Below are 18,607 nucleotides of genomic sequence, written 5' to 3'. Positions count from 1 at the left end.
CCAGGCCCCCCGCACATACACACAGTCAGCACCGCCTTGCTCACTGGCTCACCTGGCAGGTGTAGGCGTGTGTGCCTCACTCCAACCCCCACCCCAGCCAGGCCTCCTCAAGGACACCCGAAACTCAGGAAAACAGAAAGCAGGGCTGTGTGGGGAAGTCACAGGCTCCCACCCTTCCAAACCCTTCTTACTGCTCTGAGCACACACACACACACACACACACACACACACACACACACACACACACATACACACAGAGCAAATACTGCAAGGGCAAGCTTGCTTTGAGTTTAGTCCAGCTCAGCAGGGACAGGAGGATGCTACACGCCAGTGCTCTATGCCTGGAAGTGGTGGCAGAAGGAGATGGAAGGAGCAGGGGGCATTTGGAAAAACAGTGATACCCTGCAAATAAGATCAACCTAGCATACAGAACAAGCCTCCCCTGCTGGCCTCCCCCCTTCATCAGGAGAGGGGCTTCCTCTGGGAGGGAGCAAGCACTGCTGCGGGAAGAAGTGGCTGCAGCCGGGCCAGCCGGGGTGGGGATTAGGGCCGGACGCCCTGCTGTCAGGTTACTGCTGATGGATGGCCACTGGTGGCGGAGCACAAAGGCGGCTCTGTGCTGGGCACCAATATGTTCCCATCCATCAGAGGGCAGCTCCTGGGGTGGAGGGGCACTAGGGGCAGTTCCCCTACAGCTCAGCTCCCAAGAGCAGGATCAGGTGGGCTGGGGCTGATCCTCACTGCATTGGTGTTAGGGAGGATAGAGTGTCCTTGGAGGTCCTGTGCCCCACAGTGGGTCTTGATGGGGTCCCCAAACCATCTTGCTCAGGCCTATGCCATCATACCTACACACCAGGATCTGGGAGACCCAGGCACATGAGGTGGCCCCAAGCCCCCAGCCAAGCTCCCGGCCTCTCACCCCCAACCCCCTGCCCCTGCCGACCCTGTTTCCCTCTGCATAGGCTCTGCCTAGGGCCATGACTGCCCCTGCCCTGCCAGCTCCATCCCAACACAGACTCAGGGGGTTCTCACACAGAAAGTCTGCGTGCACAGAGGAGGCAGTGAGGGGGCTAGTCCCAGCTTTTGTCACTGGACACTGTCCCCCTCAAGTAGATGGCTTCACATATGCATCTCCTGTCCTTAGCTATGAGAGTGATGAAGGCCGAGACCTCGTACCATCCAACCCAGAGACTCCGACAGCCAGCACACGGCTCCATGCTTGTGTCTTGATAGAAAGAAAGGACCGAGGGAGAAAGCCCAGGTTCAGTTCTCATCACCCTGCACCCCCAACATGCATACACAGGCACACATGGGGAGCACACAACACAAGCACACATGAACACATGCATGTGTGAGCACATGGGAGTACATGCATGCACATGTGTGTGCTTGTGTGGGAACACACAAACAAGGGTACACATGTTGCCCTTGGTCAGCCTGGAGCCTTCTCCGAGGCGAATCCATCCTGGCTGGGTGGCAGAGTGAGTGATGGGGGCCATTAGGGCCTGGCACATCTCGTGGTCATTGTGGTGGTGCTTGCCACAGCCTCCCTGCCTCAGTTTCCCCAGCCTCCACATGCAGGCTGTTCTGTCACCCCAACATGAGCCCCGAGCCCACACACATCGGCCTTCCCAACCCGTCCTTGCCTACCTCCCCTCACCCTCCACTCAGCCCCCAGCTGGGTAAACTGAGGCAAGGCTCATCCTTGTTCCCAGCTTTGATGGAGGGGGTGGACTGGCAGGCTCCTTCTTTAGGCTCCTTCTTTAGTCTAAGGCAGGGTTGGTGGCCACAGCAGCCACATACCATTTCCTGTCTCATGGCAAGCCCAAGGGCCCCACTTTCCCCTCATGGGACCCACTGGTTCTTTCCTCGCCTCCATTTCTGCCCCCCCCCCCCAACTAAGAGGACACCAGCATTCTGCCAGCTCCTCACTAAGGATGACAGGAGGGAGGGGAACTGCCTCAAAGCCCCTTACCACATCCTACCTCCCCCCCAGCACCACTAGCTTCCTCTTCTATCCTCCACTCCACTTTGAACTTGAAATGCCAAGCCTCACCTGTCCCAGGAGAGGAGTGTGGGATGGCATTGCTCAGTCTAGTCCACAGGGTTGGCAGGGTCGGGAGGGAGGTTGGAAAAGTCAACTGCAGGTCAAGCCCAGGACCCCTGAAGCTACATGACTGTCTTGTAATATTGGTAAGAGTCTGCCACCTGTGCAGGGACTTTGGGCCCTGGGGCTGGGTCAAGTGTGGTAACCATCGTGGTCCACTGGGTGGTGAGGTGGGACAGTGGCCTGGGCTTGGGGTCCCTCTAGCCCCAACCCGGAGGCTGGATCTCTCCGGTGCTGGTACCCAAGGGCTGTCTGCTGCCCCAGGAGGATGGGACCCCCTCACATCTGGAAGCCTTATTGTGAGGAGTCCTTGAGTGGAGACACCCCGGCATTCAGTAGCCTCTGACACACTTGAGACCTGTGTGATGCCAGGAAGACTGACAGCCCACGAGGGGAGGGGTCTGAGGAGCAGCCACATGCGATGGAGGGGAGAGGAAGGGAGTTTGCCACGGGTTCCCGGACTCTGCCCCCCTGCTTTCCCAACCCCACCCCCAGCGAGGAGTCAGCTAAGCCTGGTGTGCAAGAGGTCAGCGGACGGCATTGAGTTGGCAGATATAGCCAGGGAGGCAGCCGAGTTTGATCCTGGTCGCCTCCACCAGCAGTCATGCCAACCAAGGTCTTCCAAGCCACTGGGGAACCCCAGAAGCCAAGCCTCTTGTCCCCCCAGGGGCCCCTTCCCGAGTCCCTGTTGCCTGCCACACCCTCCATCCCCAGCCACCTCTTGCTCCAAGATGATCTCTCTCCAAGGGTCCCTTCTACCTGCATAGGGAGCTCACATGCTGCCGGCGGGTGGGGAGGGGGCTCAGGGTTGCACAAGCCCCCTGAGCAGACTGCACCTTTCTAACCTGCCCTGTCCCCTCCTCCTCCTGCACCCAAGGGCTTCTCTGGAACCAGCAAGAAGAAGGCCGGCTGCCCAGCCAGGAATAATTGAAAGCAGCAGATGAGAGGGGCACATGCCCCCCACCTCTCCTGCCCCACAGGGGCTGCCGAGAAATGAAAACTAATCAAATTACACCCGACGGCCTCCCGACCCGTGCACAGGAGCCGGCGGTCAGGGGCAGGCGGCTGGGGCGGGGTGGGGGTTGTGGGGGAGAGGGAAGGGGACGCACATGTAAGCCCCTGGAACCGTCTCGATGCGCAGCAACAGCTTAGCGGGGGCTCAGGTTTCGACGGCGTGGGCTATATTTATCTCTGGTCCCATGCCAGCCGGGAGGGTTTAAATGGCACCCAGCAGTTGGCGTGAGGGGCTGCAGGAGCCTGGGGGCCGGTGGCAGGAACCAGTCTCTTCCGACCCCATGGAGCTCTACGAGACGTGCCCCTACTTCTACCAGGAGCCCCGCTTCTACGACGGGGAGAACTACCTGCCTGCCCACCTTCAGGGCTTTGAACCACCAGGCTATGAGCGGACTGAGCTCAGCCTGAGTCCCGAAGCCCGGGGACCCCTGGAAGATAAGGGGCTGGGGACCCCTGAGCACTGCCCTGGCCAGTGTCTGCCATGGGCGTGTAAGGTGTGTAAGAGGAAGTCCGTGTCAGTGGACCGGCGGCGGGCAGCCACGCTCAGGGAGAAACGCAGGCTCAAGAAGGTGAACGAGGCCTTCGAGGCCCTGAAGAGGAGCACCCTGCTCAACCCCAACCAGCGGCTGCCCAAGGTGGAGATCCTGCGCAGCGCCATCCAGTACATTGAACGCCTGCAGGCGCTGCTCAGCTCACTCAACCAGGAGGAGCGCGACCTGCGCTACCGGGCCAGTGCCGGGCCCCAGCCAGGGGTAAGCGGCCAGCCCGGGATCCCACAGCCCTGGGATTGGGGAGGGCTGAGACAGGTGTCAGGCAGGGCTTCTGGGGTTCCCATCTCATCTGATCTGTCCAGTTGACCTCCTGTGCTCTCAGGAGGTGGGGTGGAGACAACGTGGTGAGGGGAGGCCTGTGCAACTGCACTGGTCATATTCCTCCCCCACCGTCACTCCCGGGGATGAGCAAGGACTGCTTCCGGGGCTGTAGGCAGAACCTAAAAGGGTCAGGCTAAGCAATTCAGGAAAGACAACAGAGCCTCCCACTCCACCCTGACCCACAGCAGGGGCAGCCAGACCCTCAACCTTATCCTCAGGGCCGAAGACTGCTGCTAGTGAGTGTCCTGGGAGCTCAGCATCACCGCTGTGGGTGGCAGCTGGGTCCCTTGTGCAGTCAGAGGCAGGGGCAGTTGGCACGGGAGGGCCAGCCTGTGGTCCACCTTCTCTCACCCCCCACCATCCCCACCAAAGCCCACACGGAGAGCCGGTGGCCATGCCCTGACCTTGGGCCCTTGCCCTATCATGCAGGTGCCCAGTGAATGCAGTTCTCACAGCGCCTCCTGCAGTCCGGAGTGGGGCAGTGCGCTGGAGTTCGGCTCCAACCCAGGAGGTAAGTGAGGCCTGACCTTGTCACCTGGGCTCCACCCTTTATCCCTTCCCCAGGCCAGGTCCCCCTCCCTCCCTCCCTCCCCTGCTACAAAGGCATTCCTCGCTCCAGCTCCTTTCTATGGCTTCTCCAGAGGCCTGCGGACCAAGACCCCCAACAGTGGGCTGGGAGGGTCCACCACCTCGCTGGGGCCTGGTACTGACCTTCTCAGCAGAGAAGGTCCCTGCCCCCAGGGGTCTCTGGGAAGTGCTGAGTCAGTGCTGGGCCAGGCAGAGGGCAGCTCCAGTCCTCAGGGAGGAAGCATCCAGGCTCCACCTCAGGGTAGCTGCTTCCAAATCACAACGAGACGCATGCGCACTCGGGTGTGAACACACACACACCCCTGCACAACCCTTCCGGGCCTCAAGATCCCACCCCAGTAACACTGCCCTGCCTTCTCACAGATCATCTGCTGTCAGCTGACCCCACAGATGCCCACAACCTGCACTCCCTCACCTCCATTGTGGACAGCATTGCCGTGGAGGACGTGTCTGTGGCCTTCCCAGATGAAACCATGGCCAACTGAACCGGGCCTACTGGGCCGGGTGCCCGTGCCAGATGCCAACGCCGCTTCTATAGCAGGGGCCTCAGAAGCCAGGCCGTTCCGATGCCAGGCTGCCAGCCCTGGGCTTGCCACGGGCCAGACCTCCCCCTCCACATCCCTGTCAGGTCCAGACACTGCCCAGCAAGGAAAGGGGGGGTCCTCCTCTCACTGAGGCCTTTCTCCAGTGTGTCCCCTTTCTCCAGGGAGACCAAGCCTGGGACCAGAGTGCCACCTTGGGTGTGCCCCGGCTCGGGGCCAACTTGGGAACCTCCTCCTCGTTGCTACTAATTCCACCTCTCCACCCCACTCCTGAGAGCCAGTGCCAGTGTCCTGACCACCCCCTCCCTGTGCTGGCCTCTTTCCCTGATGCCAGGGGCTGGGCTGGGCCCACCCTGGGCGGAGAGAAGAGCGGGGGAGGGACAGCCTTCTGTGGCCAGGTCTCCAGCCAGACTCTGGCAAGGAACATGGGGAGCCTTCCAGTAGCTTCATGTTTTCTGTTGTGTTGTGTGTTGTTTGTAAAGCTGCCATCTGACCAAGGCCTCCCTGGCTCAGGGGGCGGGGGCAGGGCTCGCCAGTGATTTTGTTTGTAATTAAGTAGCGTGTGGTTTTGCCATTTTAATTTTTTTTTTTTTGCTAACTTATTTTGGATTTCCTTTTTTAAAAAATGAAATAAAGACTGGTTGCTACAAAGGTGTCTACGGTGATGTTGGGGGAGGGGGTGCTGCCTCAAGGTTTTGCTTGGCTGCTGGGGCCCCCTGCTCTTTTGCCATGACAATAGCCGGGTGGTGCTGCTGCCTAGGCTGGGTGGAGGGAACCTGCAGAGCCCTGGGCTGCAGCCTCATTCACAGCAGCTGCTTCTGCCTACCCTCCTCCATGCAGCCCACAACACCACTGGCTACACACTCCTGCACCCTGCACTGTCTGTGCCAGGGCCATGGACATGCCCAGAGGCGGTAACCTTATAAATCTGCCACTTTCCCTTACATGCCAAAGAACACACCACCTACCACCCTCTGCCATTCCCCCAGGTAGAAGTAGATTCTGGCCCCTGCCCACGGCACAGAACATGATAGAGACTGCGCTGGGGGAGAAGAGGCTGCTGAGAGGAAACCAGGAAGTTAACAAGGGCCACCTTCTAAAAACGTCAGCATTAATCCCAACTGCTTTCAGCTGAGAGTACACGGTTGATTGTGACTTCTAACTCTGAGTCATGACCAAAGGTTGGGGGCTTCTCGGCTGTGCTCCATGGCAGGTGGTCACAGCAGGAGACAGCAAGCAAGGCTGCCTCCACACTAGGAGCTTGAGGTGCCAGAGGCCAGTACCCAGGCTGGCTGTAAAGCCTCAGCTCTCAGGGCTACTTCCGCTCCCCATCACCCACTTCAGAACACCTAGCAATGCATTCTCCCTCCCCACTCGGGTCCAGGGCCTCTGACACCTCTTAAGCTCCCGTGGGTACAGCCCTGCTGCCTCCTGCTGTGACCATCCCACACCTTGCCCTCCTCCTTCCCAGGAGCCAGCCTAGGACACTCCGCTCCTGTGGAGGTGATGGGCACTGGGCTTGCATCTCAATCTGCTCTTGGGAAGCCAAGGTTCATGGACTCACTCTGGGAGCAACAAGCTGCCCTAAGTGAGGGCATCAGGGTCAACGCGCCCGGCATTGTCAGGCTCAGCCGCTGCCTGCTGACCTGCTCACAATCTACAAATCCCAAGGGAGAGACAACTGTGGTGGCTGTGGAATGCATGGGCGTGAACCTTGCTTAGCAGGAGTCCGGATGCGCTTCTTACTGTAACAGGAAAAAAAAAAAAGAATTGTTGCTAAAGTCTTGGGGCTTCCTTCAATGAACAAGTTCTTCACCTTCACTGTGCAATTACAGATAAGGCTCCAGTTAATGAGTAATGAGCAGTGCTCTCTAGGGAAGTGAGCGGAAATCATTTTTTCAGAGGCAACACCTACAACACATTAAACTGGATTCATCAACCAGTGCCTGATAACCGGCCTCAGGGAATCGGCTAGAATGAAAAGATAAGAATTCCTTGACACCGACTTGCCAACTGCCAGTGTGAGCTGGAACCTGCCAGTGTTTAGATCATTCGTGGTTGGCAAAAGGCCTAAAGCACAGGTCAACAAACAGCCCCAGGTAGCAGCTGACGGTTCCAACCCACGCCTTGACAGGCTGGACAATCCTTGTTAGGGCTTCAGGTGGAACAGGTGGCTAAACCAAAGGGAGAGGGAGGCAGACGGACAAGTGGAGAGGAGAGGAACCCCTCAACCCAGGGGTATCTCACAGACAGACGCCATTCCCAACCTGCTTCATGCCTGGGACTTCTTTACACTGCTGCTGTCTGGGCTTCACACTGGATTAGAGGAACCTGGCATACTCCCACATGATGCCCCCGGCCGGGGCAGGTATGCCCTTCTGTGACGCTGTTCTCCCACAGGCATGGCTCTCTTACTCTGCCAGGATCATCACCAAAGGGGGCAAAAGGAAGGAAGAATCCCGGATTTCCAGTGTTTTCCACAAATGTCAACAACAGTGTGACGCTGGGGTCTCGGCTCCGGCTTGGCATGTCCAGATTCCCATTGTCAGTGGACAGCAGCGCAAGGAAGGTGTTCCCTCTGGATCGCCTCTCCACAGCCAGTGGGCGCCAAGGCTCCGGTGCCACCCTTGATGGTGGCTAGTTGCCAGGCCAGAGCCTTGCCTGTTTGCCTCTGCCAGCCTGTGTTCCTTCTGTCGTCCATACCCATGGGCCCTGCCATCCCTGTTCTAAAGTATTCGGGCCATGGTTGTCCTCTGATCGTACACAGGGACACACAGTGCACTGAGCTGCCCGGATGGGGATTCTTTTAGGTGAGCAAAGAAACACAGCACAGTGAAGACACCCAGCCATGGGGGACCCCAGGAGTAGACCAGACAAAGGGAGCAAGAGCGGCTCGGGAAGGTGGGCTGCGGCGGTGAAGAACACTGAGCAGTGGTCAGAACTGTGGCGGAAGGCAAGGCCCCTTTCCCAAGCTGTGCCATTTTGCCTTATGATTTGCTGCTCCAGGAAATGGCTGGATTACACAAGGATTGAACAAAGTGTCCAGCCTGGGCTGTGCCTTGAATGCGTAGACTTCAGAAGCAAGGCCTCCAGTGACCGACCAGGCCCTCGCAGACGGGTTCGGTGCCCTGGGGTAGCATGAGAAGGAAGCCTGCTGGTCCTTTTTCTCCCTTTTGCCCCAGAAGGCAAAAGCCAGAAGGCACAGGCCTTCACCAGACAGCAGGCTGTTTGCATTCCTCAGTCATTACAAGCGAGAGAAAAGTCTCTACTGCTTGTTAGCAACCCTGCCTAAGGTGTTTTGTGCAGCAGCAAGAAAACTCAGGACAGCTCAGCCTCCATGCCTGCCCCAGGAACACTCTGACTCGTGTTCGTTCTCAGATAACCCTCCGAGATGAGTCAGCTGCACTGATACACTGAAGCATGGCTACCTACTGGGAACACAGGGCACAATGGGACTGGCCTAAGGGAACATCCTAGCAGTCCATCACGTGGCAACAAGGAGAGCATTACCACCGCTGGGCAGCAAGCATGGCATGCCTAGGGGGCTCAGGGATTGGGCACCATCTCATTCTGCCAGCAGCTGGAAGCCGCAGGGCGGCTGGCGTCAATGCTTCTGAGTTAGGCCAACTGGACAAAGGGGAGGAGATAAGGCCCCAGCAGCCAGGGCGTCCTAAGGCGCGAGGCTAGCACCTCCCTCAAGGTGGTGTGAGCTGCTGAAAGTGTGGGCAGCAGAGCAATATGGGCAGAGGCGTGAAGTGTGCCAGCTCTGGGGCAGCATGGCAGAGGGAAAAGAGCCAAGTGTCCAGACCCACAGCAAGGCTGTCCCCTCTGTCACCTCATCCTCTACACCCCAGCACAAGCAAGCACACACACAGTGTGTGAACTGGGTTTCCTAAAATTCCGATATTTCCTTCCCAGAGAACAGCAGCAATTCACATTGGAAAAGCAGCTGTTATATGGGGGGTAGGGGAGGAAAAGAAAAAGAAGCTGTTTGTACACAGTTTTAAAACCAAGCTTTGTTTATTGGTAGTACACACCCCCACTCACCCCCACGTCCATTCCTGATGCACAGAGCTGATACAGTACCGAGAAAGAACCTGACAGGGCAAGGGAAGTTGGTGGGCGGGGCTTGGGGTCCAGGCAACTCTCCAGAGAAATGTTTCACTGGGCTACGAAGTAAGGGGCTTGTGAGTCACCAGCCCTCCACCTGTGGGTGCACCGATTTCCTTCCTGTCACCTCCCAGCAGTCTTTCCCAAGGGGCCTTGAACAGAGCCGGCTGCCCCCAGCTGGTGACAGGCTGAGCTGCAGGGAGCAACAGGCTGTGGCTGCGTGTCGGCAGGAGTCAGCTGGCGGCTAGCGATCCCCTCTTCCGCTCTTAGGGACCTGAGGATTCACCATCACCTGATACCCTATGCCTGTAACACAGGCCCTTTCTCTTCAGTCCATTCACTCTTAGCAGCTTCCCCCTTCTCCCTGCCTTGCAGTCTGATGGTCAGCCAGGGCAGGGCACACTAGGGAACGGCAAGGGCAGGTGGCTGCCTGGCCCAAGCCAAAGGAAAAGGCACAAAATCAACCTGTTCCCAGCAGAGACATGGCAGAGGTCTGGGTGCTCTGGCAAGGCCTCGGGCTCTGGTTCCACCTGCACATGGTGCTCCATCTTTTCTGCCAGCCCAGCCCCTGCTCAGAGCACAGCCAGACGTTCCCGCCCCTTTCCAAGAGAGAGGCTGGGAGGTTCTCCTCCTTCGCTTTGAGGAAGCCTGGGTCCCACCACCTGGCCCTGAACCTGGATCTCAAACATGCTCTGGCACCCGGGAAGGATGGGGAGCGGATGAGACAAGGGGGCTATGGGGCAGCGGCAGCCCTGCTCAGCCTCATCCCTCATGTCCCCGGGTTCCCCCGTGCTGCCTGGGAAAGTCACAAAGACAGTGCAAGTTGGGCAAAACCCAGCCATGTCTGGACACACCAACAGCCCCAGCTATGTTGCAACAAGCAGGAGAGTGACTGCTCTCCCGAACTTGAGGTTTCCTGGGCCTGGGACACTGAAGCGGGGCAAAGGAAGGAAACCTCAGGTTGTCTTTTTTCCAAATCTGATTTCAGGGTCAGTGTACAGTGAACCACTCACCAGGCTCACCCCTAAGGGCTGGGATTACTAGAGAAATGAGACGAGAGAGAGCCAGCAAGCTCCGTAGCCAGGATCCACAACCTACCTCTCCAGGAGCCCCACCCACAGCTGGGACAGGTGGCCCTGCCACTGCCCCTTGGGCCACTGCTCTCCCTCTGGCTGGCCTGCCTACCTGCCAAGAGGCAGCGAGTGGGCTGTGAGTTCCCCATCCCTACTCTCAGCCCAAGGCTCAGGGAGCCACTCTTCTCTGACTCATCCCAAAACCACATTCCAAATTCTGCTGCCGAGGCCTCTGGCTTTCCCCTACCAGCACTAGGCAGGTTCTGGTGGTGAGGGGTGTTGAGAGGTAAAGATGAGGGTGCCCTAAACAGGGTTCTGACACACAGCCCAAGGACCCAGGAACCCCAAGGACAAGAGGTCTTGCAGATCCAGCTGGGTGCAGAAGATGGGTGTGGGCGCCCTTCCTTGCCTGCCCCAGCATCCCAAGCAGAGACACCCAGGGCCCAGCCTCATCCCCCAGACACTCACAAAGGTCATGAGAGGGGGGAAAAAGGGTGACGGACGCCAAGGGTGTGGAAAGTATATTCTGAGATCCCAGAACACCATGGACCAGACTGGGAGCTGTGGAGGTCAGGGCACGAGCAGGAGGGATGAGGACAGCCCACTCAGTCCATGACACGCAGAAGCAGGCCGCTAGTCCCGGAAGGCGGAGAGCATGTGTCCATAAAGATAGTGGGAGTGAGCTGAGAGAGAGAGAGAAAGAGAGAGAGGCGCTATGCTCAGTCGGAGCGGAGCGGAGGCTCTGCAGCCACCTTCCAAGCGCACAGCCGGGCCAGCCCAAGCGGAAAGCAGGAAGGGGCAAGCCGGAGGGCGGGTGAGCCAGCGGGCCGCAGCCAAAAGGCGGGCGCGTCGCGTGGGGCCTGGCCCACTTACCCCGAGCCACGGGAACACCCCCGTCAGACCCGGGGCAGGAGGCTTGGGGTCAGCAGGAGTAGGTCCGTACGGTGGAGGTCTCCAGTCTCTGCGCCCCCGCGGTCCCGGCTGGCAGGAGTCGCGGCAGCGGGAGAACAGAGCGGCGGGTTAGTGCGCACACCTGGAGTGCAGCGTCAGCCTGGAGCTTGGGGCTGCCAGCCCCTCTGCACCTGCCGGCCCTACCGCCAGGCCGGGGCGGGGCGCACGCAGCGCGCACGCCTCAAACCGGCCGGCCACTCACCTTCCGGCATGATTTTCTTCGGTGGCGCCGGTGGGGGCTGCAAGGGCCCCAGCGTGGACACGCGGAAACCCGCTGGGAGGGTCTCGGCCGAGGCGCTGAGCACGCCGCCGTGGTGGTCCCGCGGCCTGAAGCGTTTCCTCCAGGAGGGTGCGCGGCGGAACACTTTGTCGTCCCCCTGTACCGCGAGGCACACACAGTGAGGCCGGGGTGGCGCTTTCTGGGGGCCCCACGCTCAACCTTTTGGAGAGGCAGGGCAAAGGCACGCCTCAGCTCTTCCCAGCCCTGAAGGATGGGGCTGTGGAGGATGCCTTGTAGAGACTCTAGCTACCCCCCACTGAGCGGCTCCAGCGAGGACAGTGCGGCCCTTCAGCTGACCCTGTGCAACACCCTCTTCCTCTCCAATATTGTGCGACCGGCCTGGGTGCCCCTCACCTCTCCCCGCCCCCCCCCCAGGGCCATTCAAGGCCCCCCCTCTCCTGTGACCTCACGCTCTTGCCAGACCATGGGATGATTGGGAGAACACCGCGGCAAGGTCAAGACCTGCCTGGCCGCCCTCGCCCCCACCCCCACTCTGGCATTTTAGTGGATCAAGTTGGAGGCCTCCCTGAGCAACAGACTCCATCTGAACAATGGAAACAGCACATCTAGCCACCCTGCTGCTCAGCCAACCATCCACTGGAGTCAGATGTCAGAGCCCTGTGATGCCACGGGTAGGGTACATGTCACTGAGGACCTGGAACAGCTCCACCACCTGCCCCCTCAGCCCAGCCTCGTAAGGAACCATCTGTGGGACTGGTACCATGGTGTGGTAAGTCAAGCCACTCACTGCCTGTGAGCCTGGCATCCTGCATGGGCACCAGTTAGAGTACTGGCTCCTCCACTCTTGATTCAGCTCCCTACTTATGGCCTCGGAAAGCTGTGGAGATGGCCCAAGTATTTGAGACCTTGCATCTACTCGGGAGACCCAGAAGAAGCTCCTGGCTTCAGCCTGGATCACTCATTCTTTCTTTATCCATCTTTGTAATTTTACCTTTCAGGTAAATAAAATGAATCTTAAAAGAGGAACCATCTCTGCCAGAGGACACCCCAGCACAGGCCCTCCCTACACCCACCTGCAGAGTCCACCTGGCACTGCTTCAGGGCCAGGGCCAGTCCCCCTCCACCCCCAAGTTCTCACAGCTGTGGGAGACCTGTTCTCACCTGAACCCACCAAGCTGTACCCCTTCAGATCGGCTGCTAGGGCCTCATGTAGGCCAAATGCTTCCCCTACCCTCTCCCATTCTCCCTCACCTCCCCCACATTCAGTGCCCTGTGGGGGTGGAAGCCATGATCTTCCTTGTTCCAACCAATGCCTGCCCTGCCCGGAGTGACCCCTGGGACCACTCCTGCCTTGGCTCCTGATTGCTTCTCAGCCCTTTCTCATCACATGGTCCTCACCTTTCTCACCTTCACCTTCCGCTGCCTCCCCCAGGCCTCACTTCTGTACTGCTTCTGGCCCCATCAGAGCCCAGCTTCTCTCTGCTCCTCTCCCCTTCTTGTCCCTTGCACCTGGGGCTATCCTCCATCCCACTGCTCACCAACTCTCCCATTCACTCCAGGACCTAGCTACTTGCTTTAAGCTCCCTGCCAGAGCCAGGGATCTCCAGGCCCAGGGATGCTGCAGTGCTGCCCAAGGACACTGCTGGCTCAGTAATGCTGGCCCCACACCCCTGTGTTCCAAGCCCCCAGGGGTCAGAGAGGGGAGAAAGGACACAGGGACAGGACATCTGCCCATATCCTGTCTAGCACCCCACCAGCTCTGACCACAGGGATGTTACATGTTTTGAGCTTCAACTCCCTGACCTGTTTGCAGAGGGTGACCCCTCTGGCTGCCAGAGAGGAAGCAAAGAGTGCTTTATAAGGACTAAACAACTTCTGAATTAGCATAGATGTGTGAGTTAGTGAGTGAGTGAGTTAGTGAGTGAGAGAAATATTATTCCAGACAGCAACAAGGAAAGCTGAGACCCTAGGTGTCTGGGGACTGTATAGGTGGGGTGCTGACACAGGGGCACTGAGAAGGTATGCTCTCTATGGTTGGCACAGTAGGGAGGAAGGTCTGGAAACTTCTCTCCTAGTCTGAGATATACAGAGGGGTGGGAACACCCTCACCCCACAGCGGAGTGCTACCTCTAGTCCAGGCTGCTCTGTGCTCCCCATCAGACTCCCTGCTTAGGCACCTGGCAAGACGCCAATGCTGGGCGAGTACCTGGGCCCCTGCCACTCACATGGGAGACCGGGATGGAATTCCTGGCTTCCGCTGGCCCAGCCCTGGCTCTTTGGCATCTGGGGAGTGAACCAGCAGATGGAGAAGCTCTCTCTCCCTCTCTATCTCCTTCTTTCTCTGTTCCTCTGCCTTCCAAATAAATCTTTCTAAAAACATCTAAAAACATCCCTGGGAAAATATAATTAAAAGATAAGACTTCTGGTGCAAAAAAATCTTTGAAGTTTTGTAATACACACTTTCCATCAATATTTTGATACATATAGAGAGGTAAATTATATGTGTGTAAGCATATCTGTGTTGTGTATATGTGTTTACACATACATATGTATGTGTGATATATGTATACATATGTATGTATGTATGTATATATATATAGCCCCCAAGTTCAAGGTACCTCTCTCTCTGAGCTTTCTGCGCAGAAAGTCTAACCTCCCCAAACTCTGGTGATTCCCAGGTGTGCCCCTCCACTGAAGCAGAGCAACTGGTCTATAAAAGTGGGTTTCAGTCCGTTAAACCCAACCAAGAGACAACAATCTGATGGAAGTTAAAAATAAACAGCGTCTAGACACCACTTTAAGTTGCTTGGGGCCAAATCAACTAAGGCCGACCTGACAGGCAAGGGCAGGTGGACTGGGGAAAGGAGAGTGCACAGTGTGGAGGAGGAGGCAGCAGGGCTGTGTCCTCAGGAGCTGGGGTGCCCACGGGAGGGGTGCCTGATGGGTGAAGATGTCACAGTCCACCCTAAACATGTAGTGAGAGGGACTGTTCCTTCAGTGACTGGCCACGGGAAGCAGACTCAAGAGTGAGGCTCAAGTGACATCTGGGAGGATCACAGCCTGGGTCACCCGTCTAGCTGTCACAGCCTGGGTCACCCGTCTAGCTGTCAGTATGTGGAGGCAAGGCAATACAAGCCTGTCCTGTCACCTAACAGCTCCCAGCACTCACCCCACAGCAGGCGGGATGGACCACACTGGACAGAAGGGGCTGAGAGGGGAGGAGAAGGGTATAACCCTGAAAATATGAACTTGGGGCAGACCCTTGTCTTCTGTGCTCAGGACTCGGGCACACAGCTAGTCAGAAGATGCTACAGGTGTAACATACCTACACTTTCAACCTTTCTACAAAGGATCTCAGAGTTCAAATACAAGTCTTGCCGTGGCTGGCCTATCCCCCAATCCTGATGTCATCTCCAGCCCACCCATCATCAGGATCCACAAACTTCAGTCCACACACCAGCTTCCAACCAAATCCCCAGGGACCCTAACCCATGGCCAAGCACTCACTTCATCCAGCTTCCGGTCTGTTCCCAAGGCCAGCAGGTTGTTGAATTCCCTCTCCATCACCTGGCGAGCCTGGAGTTCATGAAGCAAGAGACAGAAAGGTGAGGGGGGATAGCAAATGACTTTTCTGTCACCTTTCACCTTTGCTTGGGGTTCAAGGGCAGAGACGGGTGGTTCAGTGCTCTCAACCCATCAGAGCCCCAGCACACCCCACCAGTCTTCTGAGGATGCTCCTTCAAGCTAACCTCAGTGTCTTCTCAGTAACAGAACTGCACACATTGGGATTCCTTGAAGTGGTGCAAATCAGAAAGCTGCAGTGTGAGCTTGCTGCAGCAACGTGCACTAACACTGGAGCAGCGCAAAGATGACCTGCATGACCCTGTGTGAGGATGACTTGCCAGCAAGGGACACATTCCACATTTTGTACAATGGAAACCATGATACTTAGGAAATAATCTAGTCTCAAAAACACCAATATCCATGTTTGCTCTGGCAGTTAAGACAGAACACCAAAAATGGATAGGGATGAAATTGTCATTTGAGGATATAGTGTCATGATTAGCCCTTGGTTATAATCCCATAGGACTTCGGTCTTCCTACTTTCTACTTATTCAAAGATATATAGCAAATTAAGCCTGTGAACAGAATGGATTAAAATTGTTTTTTGGCAAGAAGGGATAAAGAAAAGGGAAGAAGGGAACAGGCCTTGGCAGGGAGTTAGAGGAGTGAGGGAAGTGGGGTTGTCTTCTCAGAACCGCACCTATAAAATGCACAAAATCAGTTTTTTATGCTAATAACAGGATAATGTAATTGATTTTAGGAGTAGGATTGCTGTGTTCAATACTAGAAAACACACACACACTCACTAGCATCTGCCTGCCCTCTAGGAGGAGTGGGGCAGTGTGTGGGTTAAATCCACACGTGTGACGAGGGTCTGCATCTGAAAGCCATGCTAGGAAGATCGCTCTGTGGTGGGCAAGATCATCACCCTAACAATGAGCCTGCAGACCAAATGACTGCAGCCCTGGGCTCTCACCGCCCAGGGGGCAGCATGAAGCTCTCTGTACATCCTGGGGTGACCAGCTTGAAAGGGCACTTGCTGCAGCCGACACCCCCAGAAGGCCAGCACCACTCAGAGTCACAGAGCCACACAGCCCCACCCTCACTCAAGCCAAAACGTGTCTGTTCCTGGAATAGCCCTGGGGGCTGCATTTCACAGCACCCGACAGCTGCAAACCATCCAGACAACAGCAGCTAACATGATCAGGGTGCAGAGGCGAGTCTAAAAGAATTAGGACCATTCTGTCTGCAAGGGACAGGGGCTGTGGCCCGGAAGCAATTCAATCAGGGCTTATGAGAGTCACAGGAGAGGTGAGAACTGCTCCACTACAAAGCTCAGCAGCTGACGGGGCAGGCTGAAGACAGAGAGTGACAGCAGATATTCATGCCCCCACCAGACAGGTTCCAGAGAGCTTAGACACCCTGGATGACAGCGCCCTAAGGTGCAGAACATCCCTGAAGGAGCAGTACCATCTCTGGAGCTGGTGCCAGCAGCCAGGGCCTGGCGTGGAGAGGCTCTGTGTTGGGCTATTTGCCATCTAACTTCCCTGGGGCTAGTTCCCTGCCAGTTGGGCTAGAGGAGCAGGCTGATTGGGAGGAGAAGGGGACCTGCAGCAGTGGGCATGGGCACAAGCTGGGTGCACCCCACTCCAGGGCTGTGCCAGGCATGCAGGCCTGGGGCAGGGAACCTGGAGATCTGATGACATTGCAGTCTCACCTGGGACAAGCCCCAGGAAAGCCACCCACAGATGCCTAAGCCTGTGTACAAGTGAGAGGAAAACAGAGAGACAGAAAGCCTGTGCAGTAGCTGGCATTGTGGCATCGTGGGTTAAACTACTCTTTGTGACATCAACTATCAGAGAACCAGTTCAAGTCCTGGCTGCTCTGCCCCAACCCAGCTCTCTGTTAACGCACCTGGGAAGGCAGCGGAAGATGGTGCAAGTGCTGTGGTCCCTGCCACGCACATGGGAGACCTGGATAGAGTTCCTGGCTCCTGGCTTCAGCCTGGCCCAGCCCCAGCTGTTGCAGTCATTTGGGGAGTAAACCAAACTTTCTTTTTCTTAGTCTCTCCCTCCTTCTATTACTCTACCTTTCAAATGATTAAACAAACCTTTAAGCACGTGCGCGTGTGCACATACACACAGGCCTGTGTTCTGTGTGCAAGACAAGCAGAGTGAATGCAAGCAGGTAGGAAGAGACAGAGTGACTGACTGCACGGCGCCCACCTGAGTGTTCTGCGTGGGGATCTGGAGGACCAGGGCCAGCGTGTTGTGGTCGAAGTTCTCGTCCAGGGCCAGCAGCGCGCCGTGTACGCCACTCTCGTGCAGGTTCCCAGCGTAGTCCCGCAGGCCGATGGACTGGACCCAGTGGAGCACCTGGTCATTGGTCCAGACCAGCACATCTGGAGGACAAGGGCACAAGGAGACAGGTGTGGTCCAGCAGGGCTAGCCTCTTCTCTCTGGCTCCCACTCCTGCCCTTGTACATCCTCTAGGCTCATGGGGGAGCAGGCCCCTTTCATTTTAGCCCTGCCAGTCGGCAGGTCCACAGATCCCCAGCTTAATCCCCTAAGCCCTGGCCCAGGCTTTGGATGCTGCCTCTGCTGCCAGCCCAACCCTGCCTAGCTCACCCAGCTCCAGGAGCACTGTCCTGAGGGGTCCCTTGCATTTGTCCTGTGTGTGGGGTAGGGGGCTTGTGGTGACTGTACCCGGGCCAAGTCTCCTTCTGCAGCCTGGGAGCACCCGGGGCTGGACTGCATCCTCCCTTACCACACAGGCTCTCACACCTCTCAGAACGTACCCTTGATTTCGTGCTGGCTTTCCTCCCTTCTCCTCTCCAACTCCTTGCGGTCATAGTTGAGCCTCTTGAGACACATGATGCCGTACTGAAGACTGGTTCTGCAGGTACACAGCCCCGCTGAGCTAGGGGATCTTGATGCCCTGAGTCCCACAAGTCCAAGTCCACAGCCTCCCTAGCCCCGGGACTCACTGCTCCTTAGCCTCCCCATTCACTCGGAGTCCTTCTTGGGTTGGGCTCCAGGAAGCCACAGGACCTGTGTCCTTAGCCATCTGAGCACCCCACCATTCCCCCAACATAGCAGGTGCACCAGGCCCACATCTCTCAGACCTTTGCACTGGCTTCTCTCTCAGCCTAGAACACCCCCCGAACCCCCCTGCCCCGGTCTCTGCAAAAACCACCGCTTCCAATGCCACCTTCTCAATACAATTCCTGGGGCTCCCGGTTCATCAGGCTGAAATCTGCAACACCTGCCACCGCCCCGCCCATGTCTCCTCATCCACCTGCCAAGGCTTATTTTTTCCCCTAACACATTTTAATCTATTGACACAACCACATTGTCACTGCTGCCTACCTGTCCCAATTGCCACATAAGGACCACAAACACAGGGGACCTTGTGCTCAAAGGCCTGCACAAAGCCCTTAGTGCATCACGCAAGATGTGGCTCAGAGCACTCAGCCTATCCCAGGTGCTCAGTAAACACTTAACAAATAGTAACTGGGGTTAGTGTCATGGCATAGTAAGTTAAGC

The 18,607-nt window shown here is 57.2% G+C and overlaps 2 protein-coding genes across 13 annotated transcripts in view; one reads left to right on the top strand and one right to left on the bottom strand.

Moving 5' to 3' along the window:
• The first annotated feature begins 3,315 nt into the window (after positions 1-3,315).
• On the top strand, positions 3,316-5,066 carry LOC121166663 (myogenin-like). The gene is made up of 3 exons (XM_040995904.1): positions 3,316-3,873; positions 4,423-4,504; positions 4,945-5,066. The coding sequence occupies exons 1-3, from the start codon at positions 3,328-3,330 to the stop codon at positions 5,064-5,066; spliced, it is 750 nt and encodes a 249-aa protein (XP_040851838.1). The 5' UTR covers positions 3,316-3,327.
• Positions 5,067-10,868: 5,802 nt separating this feature from the next.
• Positions 10,869-18,607, bottom strand: part of LOC121166661 (liprin-alpha-4) — a 32,059-nt gene continuing 24,320 nt past the window's right edge. For 6 of the 12 annotated variants that reach the window (XM_040995892.1, XM_040995901.1, XM_040995891.1 and 3 more), the window contains 5 exons: positions 17,860-17,957; positions 17,288-17,463; positions 15,006-15,074; positions 11,460-11,634; positions 10,869-10,989 (listed from right to left, as the gene is read on the bottom strand). In XM_040995892.1, coding sequence (XP_040851826.1) covers positions 10,940-10,989; positions 11,460-11,634; positions 15,006-15,074; positions 17,288-17,463; positions 17,860-17,957 — 568 coding nt within the window. In that variant the 3' untranslated portion in view covers positions 10,869-10,939. Of the gene's footprint in view, positions 10,990-11,165; positions 11,288-11,459; positions 11,635-15,005; positions 15,075-17,287; positions 17,464-17,859; positions 17,958-18,607 lie in introns of those variants that run through there. The other 6 variants (XM_040995890.1, XM_040995894.1, XM_040995897.1 and 3 more) reach the window with 2 other exon arrangements.

The sequence above is a fragment of the Ochotona curzoniae genome, unplaced genomic scaffold (genome assembly GCF_017591425.1).
Source record: "Ochotona curzoniae isolate NIBS_2020 unplaced genomic scaffold, NIBS_Ocur_1.0 patch197, whole genome shotgun sequence".
NCBI classification, from domain to species: Eukaryota; Metazoa; Chordata; class Mammalia; order Lagomorpha; family Ochotonidae; genus Ochotona; species Ochotona curzoniae.
Note: the sequence above shows the minus strand (reverse complement) of the source record. Positions and strands in the feature narration are given on the sequence as shown.

Bases quoted from the DNA above. Each gene is read 5' to 3' on its own strand.
- LOC121166663 (XM_040995904.1), top strand. From the start codon at position 3,328: ATGGCACCCAGCAGTTGGCGTGAGGGGCTGCAGGAGCCTGGGGGCCGG. The intron at 3,874-4,422 runs GTAAGCGGCCAG...CCTATCATGCAG, and splicing joins GTGCCGGGCCCCAGCCAGGG to GTGCCCAGTGAATGCAGTTC. The intron at 4,505-4,944 runs GTAAGTGAGGCC...GCCTTCTCACAG, and splicing joins GTTCGGCTCCAACCCAGGAG to ATCATCTGCTGTCAGCTGAC.